The sequence below is a fragment of the Strongylocentrotus purpuratus genome, unplaced genomic scaffold, assembly GCF_000002235.5.
Source record: "Strongylocentrotus purpuratus isolate Spur 01 unplaced genomic scaffold, Spur_5.0 spur5_contig_835, whole genome shotgun sequence".
NCBI classification, from domain to species: Eukaryota; Metazoa; Echinodermata; class Echinoidea; order Camarodonta; family Strongylocentrotidae; genus Strongylocentrotus; species Strongylocentrotus purpuratus.
Window position 1 is genome coordinate 296,421 of NW_022145541.1, and position 10,021 is coordinate 306,441.

Below are 10,021 nucleotides of genomic sequence, written 5' to 3' on the forward strand. Positions count from 1 at the left end.
AAGAAACTGTGGGTGAAGTGGTAAAGAGAACTGGATTTAGATGGATGGGTCATATGATGAGAAAGGGAGCTGATTGAATTCTGAAAAGAGCGTGGGACCTGGAAGTGGATGATATAAGAGGGAAAGGAGGATCAAGGATTTCACAGGAAGATATTGTGAAGAAAGAAAGTAATTAGGTTATCTAAATGAGGAGGATACCTGAGACAAGGTAAAGTGGAGGGTGGTAGTGTCATCGTAGTGTGAAAGTGGAATTTAAAAAATGATGATGATGATGGAAAAAATAGCATATATTTGTATCATATTGCATTGTGTTTAAGTTGTTCTGAATTAGACTATTTCAAAATGAAAAAAAAAGCAAACCTAATAAACAAACAAGTAATACTTGAGCAAGAAGCAATTTCCGGCCTCATCCGGAATAATTCTTGCTCATTTCATTGTAGCTTGATTCTAGTTGGAATATCTTTTTCAGATGAATTCCAAGGAGCTATTATTAAGTGATTAACCATGTTTAGTTAACCTGACAGTAGAGAGAGAGATCTTAAGTGTTAAAGATAAAATTGAGTTCTGGTCATGCGATGGCATTGTGAAAAAAACGTGGTGGAATCGATCAGAAAAGGTTGATCACCTAGCATATAAGTATTGTGTACTGCATGGTTCTGGAATCATCAAAATGATAAGAAATCTGGTCCAGTCTTGGTCAAGTAACAAGCACTGTACATAGAAAGATGTGTATGGGACTACACATACATGTGGCATAAAAATCTGTCCCGATTTTTATGATGTAACATGCCATATTTAGAATATTAAGGCATTTGAGGAGCCATGCTTTTCAGGGAACTTTTTTCTCTGATGTTCTTCCACACTTGCATAATACAAGGATAACGCTCACAAATTATTTTTCACCTCTTCCAAGAACTCGACCTTCTCTTTAAGTGGTAGTTATGTAGCTCTCGATTCATACCTGAGTTAACCTGTGGGATGGATTTCCAGAAGAGCACGCTTCCCCCTCCTCATTGAAAGATCAAAAAGAAGAGAAAAGGGGGGGGGGGGAGAAGAGGAAAGGGAGGGAGGGGGGAGGCAATGTGAAAAGAGAGCATGCCTCCCCCTCCCCATCGAAAGATCAAAAAGGAGAGAAAGGGGGAGGGGGAAGGCAATGTGAAAAGAGAGCATGCCTCCCCCTCCTCATTGAAAGATCAAAAAGAAGAGAAGGGGGGGGGTGGGGAGAAGAGGAAAGGGAGGGAGGGGGGAGGCAATGTGAAAAGAGAGCATGCCTCCCCCTCCCCATCGAAAGATCAAAAAGGAGCGAAAGGGGAGTGGAAGGCAAGGAAGGGGGTAGGGGGAGGCAATGTGAAATCAAAAGAAGATGATGCGTCCCCTCTCACACCCTCCCCCTCACCCTTAATGTCATCCTCCTAGTCAGTCCATTGCCCCCCGCCCCTCTCCCCCTCTCCACCATACCAGTACCCCTTCAGTTGCTGGACCCTTACTATGCCTATGGTGAAAGTAAATGCCCTTGATGGAGGCTTATAAAAAAACAATTAATAGCGAGTGGTTTGTCACGTACGCTTTCATGAATACTTAGGTGTTTTCCTTAATAGCAAGTTTCCATTATTTCATTGTTCTTCACATTGTAAATATAGACTCTGACATCTACACTTTGTATCAGTTTTTTTTTCTTCTTCTTTTTCTGTTAAGAGACATCTCTAAGGGGTTTGAGATGGTAGTGATTTTTAAGAACTATGACAATACTGTTTCCTGTATTGGGTTTTCCCCAGTGTAGTAGTACAGTCTATATTTATTACATCTAAAAATACTTGTATTTGTGTACCATTCTGTGCACTACATAGGATTAATGAAATTATGTCCTATCCAACGAAAAATGATGTGATGTAATTTAGGTAAAATAGACAAACCATCTTAAGAAAGAGCATTTTATAATTGTAATGTATTTTGTTCCGGGGGGGGGGGGGTAGATAAATATCCAGTGATACATTGTAGTTGTTTCTCAGCAGATATCTGCCTGGCAGTAGGTTTGGGGTTGGTTATCCAGGGGGTCGTTGTTATTGAACCAAGACAAAAATAAGTGAAAATGAGAAATAGATACCAAATTAGGATTTAGTAAAAAGAGAGTTTGTTAAGAAATATGGAAACGAATATAGGACTACTACATGAAACATTATTGTAATGAGCTAAAATGGAGTTACATAATTATTCAATACAGAGTCTTCAAAGAAAAATTGTCATTCTAGATGTTTATTGACCCCTCCCCCTCCCCACCTCACATCCACCACCTCCTAAACAACCACTACCAACAACAGCAAAAGCAACAGCAGTACAACCACTACCAATAACAATAACAGCAACTGAAACAAGATATTATTATTATTGCATGATTTATTGAATAAAGAACAGATTTATAATTTGTGTGTTTATTATAATTTTTGGTTGGTAATTTGTAGACAGACAATAGTGCGCTTAGAAACAACTGTATTAAGCGCTCTTATTACTCTTATACTATTCCCTGAAGTTGTTTTGCTATTTCTTCTTTGTTTGTCTAGAAACCCAACCTGATCCTGAATGTGGACGGTGTGATTGGTGTGGCTATGGTGGATCTCTTCAGGAACTGCGGAGCATTCACAGCGTAAGTTTCAATTCAATTCAATTTGTTTTATTTAACCATTTAAAATCAAAATCAGTATACAAATCATGCATGTATGAAAATTATTGATACAGTGTAAATGGTCAGGGTGCCCCTAAAAGCCAAGGCTTGATTAGTGGGGCCCCCAATACATAAAGAAATACATAAAGAAATACACATAAAATAAACATGAGATTCAAAACAAACTTAGTTAAAAAAAAAAACATGAAAATATTAAGCACTGAACATACTGGTAAAGGGAAATAGGAAAAGGTGAAATAAGAACATTTAGAAAGGAAAAATGAAATTTCATTTTTATATGGCACACATGTAGGTAGTTATTATTGAACTTTTGAGTTTGGTTTTAAATAAAGTAAAATTAGTGCTGGAAATTAGATCAGAAGGGAGGGAATTCCATATTCAAGGACCAGCAGATTTAAATCCAATAAGAGTTGACTGATTGGAGTGCTAATGGAAAATGGAATTTAGAGATGGTTAATTAATAACATTGGGACAGCAGTGTGACTGTGCAGTCTGCAAAGTGGCAACATTGAAATCAAAATTGCCTAGACTTGTGATGATAAATTGATTTTTCTTTGATTGGTATTCATAATATCCCTAAAAATTGATATTTTGTCATGAGGTCCCCCCCCCCTCCCAAAAACACAAAACAACAACAACAACAACAACAAGTAGATAAATGATTTAATGAATGAATGAATGGGTAGATGGATGAATGTAAAAATAATTTAACAAATCAAGACGGTATGTAATTAGTGTAGATCTGATGATTGTTTTAGGCAAGCGTTATAATGTATTTATTTTGGCCGATAAGAAATTAATTTACCATAAATTGCTTATTTCCTTTATAAATCATCAACAAATTCAATCTACATCATAGGATTAATGACTCGTAGAAATGTCGTTCCCTGAGGGTATAATGTATTTATTTTGGCCGATAAGAAATTAAATCACCATAAATTGCTTATTTTCTTCATAAATCATCAACAAATTCAATCTACATCATAGGATTAATGACTCGTAGAAATGTCGTTCCCTGAGGGTATGAATAGTGTATAGTATATGAATATACACTGTCTTTGGAGGTACTGGTTAAAACTATGCGCAAGAGGTGACTTCAATGAGTCACCTCTTGCCCGTAGTTTTAACCAGTACATGTACCTGAAAAGAAGACAGGGTATATATTTTTTTTTATCCTGTATCCAAAAAAAAATTATAATTAAATTATTATTATTATTTTTTTTTTCAACTCTCAAATACTTTTTTTGTCAGAGCCACCTTAAAATAGTTGAAATATTGCTGGTGATGTGAAGAAGCCTCAACCAATCAAAAAGCAATACATTGATGCAGGATATAATACTATTTGTATATAATTGAAATAGGGGATGCTATGAGTGAGTTACCTTCACTTTTAATACTGGGTCAAGTATTGTCTACATGTACACTGTATCGGTATCATATGTTTCAGTTGCTGTTGTACAAGTTTACATGCAATATATAATGAAACATGGTACATGGTAGTACGAGCTGCTTTGTTTGGGGTCATACTTGCGGTTACATCCTTGACAGAAACATCCTGGACAGTGATACTAAATAAGCATGTCACACTTTAGATAGATTGAGGGAGGAAATGCTATTTTTGCGGTAGACTGAACATGTTCATGTCAACAGCGATACTGGCTGAATGCCATCCAGTTAAGATCCACATTTCATTATAATACTTGCAGTTATATTTGTACAATCACTTTTCATAATCCCCCATATTGACATTAATTTGTATGTAGTCTGATGTTATTATGTATTTCTGCTTTCATTTTCGTTTATTTTTGTTCTCCATAATTTTCATTATGTCATTAATGTGTTGGAGAATTATTATGTATATCGAGTAATATTGTTTTGTAATTTTTTATGGAAATGTGGAAAACAAATAAATTCAATTCACTTCCATTCAACGAAACCTCTGGGGATATGACTATTGGAGTGATACAAGAAAGCACCATAATTCAATGGTCATATCGAGGGATTCTTCATTTTTGGATGAAATATGTGAAAATAAGATATATCTGGGGAGTGCTTCACAAAGACTATTAACCCTAAAAAGGCCGGGCTACTTGAGGTCTTAGTACGGCCGGGGGGGGGGGGGGGGGGGGGGGGTATTGTGCCCCCCCCCCCCTCAATAAGATCTCGGCCGTGAAGCGGCCGATCTCCACGAAAATTTGCACACATGTCAAGTGAAGTGTATAGAATACTATGATAATTTCAATTTGTGAAAAATTCACTCATTGCATAATTATGGTAATTTATGCAAATAAGGTCATAAAAATCATATTTTTAACCATAAATCATATATTATTCATATTTAAGCATTCTTTTTCACTACATATATTCATTAAGACCATTCGGAACAATAATACAACACAAAGTTTTGGAAGAGCCAGCTTATTCATTATGTTATCTCTTGTTTTTATAATTTCTTATGTATTTCATTGTTTTTTTAACTTATGTATTTTATTGTGTTTGTTGTTTTATTTCATTTTAACTACAATTCAACTATTTTGACTCCCAAAACAACCACCTAAACTTTAAACAAGACCCAATAACACATGTTTGATCTATTATTAAGAAAAATGACTTTTCCATAGGTTTTGTACACAAATCACGAAAATGAGCGATTTTCGGGCTGACATGCAAAGACAAAAGGTCACGTGACCTTGTAATCATATGGCCGATTTTCAAAAAAAATTCTTTTAAAATTTGCGCAAGACTCGAAAGAAAAAAAAAAGTCAGCCAGTGGCGGGGTGCCACCCATATGCGTTCCTGAACAATCAGAAAAATCGTGGAGGGGGGGGGGGGCATGATGCCCCCCCCCCCCCCCCCCAGCCATATTAGGGTTAAGTTGGACTTGAACTATTGAAGGCCGTTCATGCCACTGGTTTCTCTCAAGGGATATCAAAAATCTGGAGAAGTTACATTTTTTGATAGTTCAATGTTGAAAAAACAAATGTGGATTTGTAACCACGATTTGTACGTCCCTTGAGAGACCAATGCCAGGAATGGTGAGAAAACCAGTGGGCCCTGCCATAGTTCAAGTCCAACTTATAAAAGCCGATCCTAGTCTTTGGGAAACACTCCCCAGTTGCATGGGACGCATTGTGAGTTTGAATGTGTAGGATGTGGTATGCTCTAAACAGTGAAGCTCTTATATCAATGTTCACAATATCCCATATGTAGAGGTGTCTTGGTCGAATTGATACGTCACCGGACTGTGGATCACAAGGTCCGCGGTTCGAATCCCGCCGCGGCACCAATGTCTTTTTGGCAAGACATTGATCTACATTTGCCACACTCAACCCAGGTGATGTTAATCGGTGCCTGGCAGGAGTTAATTCCTTGAAATGCTAGAGTGCCGTATGGCAGCCGTGCTAAAGCCAGGGTAATAATCAGGAGCATCAGGAGTGTCAAGTCTGACAGATTTGAGCGCTATACAAGAACCCAATATTATTATATTATTATCATGATATGCTTTGTTTTGTTTCTTTACAGTGAAGAAGCCAATGAATATGTTGAGATAGGAGTCCTGAATGGTCTCTTTGTCCTTGGGCGTAGCATGGGCTTCATTGGTGAGTTATACAATTCATATTCATATTTAATTGAAATATACTACTGACATATTACACAGGGATGCCAATTTTCAATTCAGACCCTGGCAAGTTATTTTCAGGCCATAGTTTAGGCTATTTTGTGTACAAACTAGGTCATTCTAGGTGATTTTCAGGCCCTCTGATCAAGAAGGAGTGGGAATTATGCACTAAGTTCATAATTGTGATTTTGCAATGATGCTTCTGAACTTTTCTATGTTTGTTTCTATATTTCTTAGGTAATCCGGCAAATTATTCTATAAAACATTGGTTAAATATGGAAATGATCTTTCCCCGTAAGATTTGTCATAGTTTGGGGGACACAGAATAAAGACTCTTTAATACTGGAAGGAGAGTTTCTAGGGTAATAGTGATTTAAGTTTGTCCCCCTCCCCCCCTCCCCCCCTCACAGGCACAGGTGACTCCTAACACTTGATTAAAACAGTGACAATTCACTGTAATCTGACAAACATGATCGTACATATGTGGGTCTCACTAGTGTTTCATTCGCTCATTCTGTTTGTTTGTTTTTATAACAGGTCATTATCTGGATCAGAAGCGACTGAAGCAAGGTCTCTACCGCCACCCATGGGACGACATCTCTTACGTACTCCCAGAGGCACACCCTACTGTCTGAGAGAGAGAGAGATCCACTGAGTCGATGTCATCCAATGTCTAAGACCAAAGCTACATGTATGTCCCTTTATTCAGTGTTGCATCCACACGATGGTAGGTCCTACAAACTTCCAAAATAGTTTTGTCTTGTATGAATGTACCAGATAGTGGAGTCAATCTTATTTTTGTGTAATAAGTTATTACTGGAAAATGGTGTTGACTAAAATCTGTCTTAGACATGACTGAGCTATTTGTACTTGAGGACAGGATGTATGATTGATCATTCACTTTCAATGTTTGTATTAAAGGTAAAGACCAGTTTTGGAAACGCCCCCATCACAAAAAATGAAATGGAAGCTCTCATTACCAATCATGTGAAAGAATATATTTTGACTAACACGTAATGATTTAAATTTTGCCGGGAAACCGCCTACTAATTGATATGTTTGGTAAATTATCATATATATCTGGACCTAATAGATATTGTGCATGTGTCGCGTAGTCCCATATGCATCTTTCTGTGTACAGTGCTTTGTAAATTTACCAAGACTGGGCCAATTTACTTATAATTTTGATGATTCCAGAACCTTGCAGTACACACCAATACTTATATGCTAGATGATCAACCTTTTCTGATCGATTCCACAACATTTCTTTCACATTGCAATCGCATTACCAGAACTGATCTTTACCTTTAAAGTTATGTTTGTGAAACCTAATTTATCTTTTTAGTACCCGGTACATTTGCCAGATATAAATTGACAAAAATTGTACTATTGAAATGTATGAAAGTTATGAGGAATACGATATTGTTCAACCAAAGTTATTTTATCAAGTAATGGCAGTGGTGTTTATTACTAATGATGTAGAAATATTGAATCTTCGTTTGAAGTATTATAGTAAAATTCAAGCTCTATGAAACAAAATTGTGATGTTTTTTTTAGGTCTAGTGAAAAGTATCCCCAAACCTTCTTTTAATGTAATGAGCCCTAATTAGATTAATTGTCGTTATGGTTATATAAACATGAAAGGGGTTTAGATAAGATTGATTCCTGCACTAAAGTAGTAATAAAAAGCACATTTAATATCACTAAATCTGCTTAAAAGCTTTCAATAATGATGTGTTTGAACCGTATGATGGCAGTTTTTTTCTTTTGAAATAATATTTTTTTACGGCTTCAAGTTTAGGTTTCGTGTCGTAAAATATTCTCGTTATTATTGGAATTGGAGATGTGTGGATGAATTGTATGTCAATGTTGGATTGTTAATTGGTATTTAGTATGACTATAAAATTTATTTTGCTTTTTTGAGACATCATACATGTAATGCACAACAACAAAATCACAGTTTGTGAGAAATTAATCTTGTCAACTCAGTTGTGATTCATTTTTATGATTTGATTTCACATTAGATGATGTATTGATTATGCCAGTTAACTAAGTTTGGTAGAGGGGAATTTTATTTGCAACGAGCAAAGAAGGGGATGTAAAGAAAGTACTCTGACCCTTTTCTGTCTATGAGGATTTTGTGGTACATTTTTACTAGCCAGTTCTTTTGTTTATTTATGATGACTTTCACTTTCACAACCTGTACTGAGCTTCATGTGCAATGAAACAGCAATTATTTATGTTTCTAAAAATTGTTTTGAAAATGTTTTGAAAATGTTTGTTTTTATCACTACATTAGAGCCCCAAGCTAGAAGTAGTCCTGCTTAAATGTTTTCGTATTGAGTCATAACATGCAGGTACTGAATAGACATAGAAACCATTAGTATTGCAATATGAGTGTAATAAATAAAGTGGACTCCATTTTTGTTATGAAGAATTGAAAGGGTTATTTACATTTCAGGGTCAATGTATGCATAAAGCGTTAATGTTGTCATTTTAACTGAACCACTTTAAATAGATTGTCATAGGAAAAAAAGAAAAGATTGCACATGATTCCAAATGCATACATTGTCTGGTCAGAGCTAAAAGGATGTTGATTATATATGTTACTGTATATGAGTTAACGCCTTTGTTGCTCCAGAGAGAATAATATGTATTATATCCTGCATCAAAAATTTGTTGGCTTTTGATTGGTTGAGAGCTCGTCACATGACCAGAAATATTTGACCTATATTTAGAAAGTACTAAATGAGAGTACTATTTTGGTTTACTATTTGGGAGTTGAAAAAAAAATCACATTTAAAAAAAAATTTAATCATTTTTTTTTCTTCAAATCTTAATTTAATGAAAACAAAATATTTTAAATCTTTTTAGATAAAAATTGACATTTTTTTTTGTTCTAAAATTTTTTTTCCCCCAATTTTTTTAAATTTTTTTTTTCTAAAATAATTTTTTGATGCAGGATATAAAACAAATATACCATGCCTTCTGTTCGAGGTACTGGTTAAACTCCAAAAGTACCATTTGCTTCAGGGCTGCGCCCCTCAGCAAATAGTACTATTGGAGTCACCTCTTGCGCATAGTTTTAACCAGAACCTCTCAAGGCAGTGTATATTTGTATAATATGTTTTATTGTCTTAATGAATTCCCAATGGATAGGATGGACATAACGTATAAAACCAGTAACTCTCTATATAGGACAGTATTCCATAGATTCATTTTATTAACAGTTGTTTGCTGTATACATGGTATTAGATACTGGTGTGATATCTAGATGTCTTTCTTGAGGACCAGCATGTATAAAATGGTCAAAATAAAAATGCATTTGGCTTGAAATTGTGTATTCAATGTTGCAACGAGTTTCTGATACTGTACGCATAGTTGTATTGTAATACATCGCAGATGAAAATAGCTTCAACAATGTTTGTTGAAGTGTTATGATGAATTTCAGATAAAATCCAAATCTGCAGATGTGAAGTAGATCTTTGAGAACACTGATGTTTAACAGAAGAGGATTATAGGTTTTATTCTGGTATTTTGAAGAAGGAAAAGTTTTGTTAAGAATTGGCAGAACTAGATTTAAGTCAAAAAGTGTTATATTTATTCTTGGTATTCTATTTTGTCATTGATGTGAAAAAGATAATGTATTATGAGTTCTAATCGTGGCATATTTAAGACTATCCCACCTCTAATATCAACTAAGTATTCTCTGTGCAGAATAC

At 35.4% G+C, this 10,021-nt stretch overlaps 1 protein-coding gene across 1 annotated transcript in view; it reads left to right on the plus strand.

Annotated features, from left to right (window-relative positions):
- The window catches only part of LOC587157 (ATP-citrate synthase), a 49,762-nt gene extending 42,504 nt beyond the window's left edge, over positions 1–7,258 (plus strand). The window contains exons 26-28 of the mRNA XM_030985168.1: positions 2,559–2,641; positions 6,203–6,279; positions 6,837–7,258. Of these exons, the coding sequence (XP_030841028.1) occupies positions 2,559–2,641; positions 6,203–6,279; positions 6,837–6,934 (258 nt within the window). The 3' untranslated portion in view covers positions 6,935–7,258. The remainder of the gene's footprint in view (positions 1–2,558; positions 2,642–6,202; positions 6,280–6,836) is intronic.
- Positions 7,259–10,021: the final 2,763 nt, after the last annotated feature.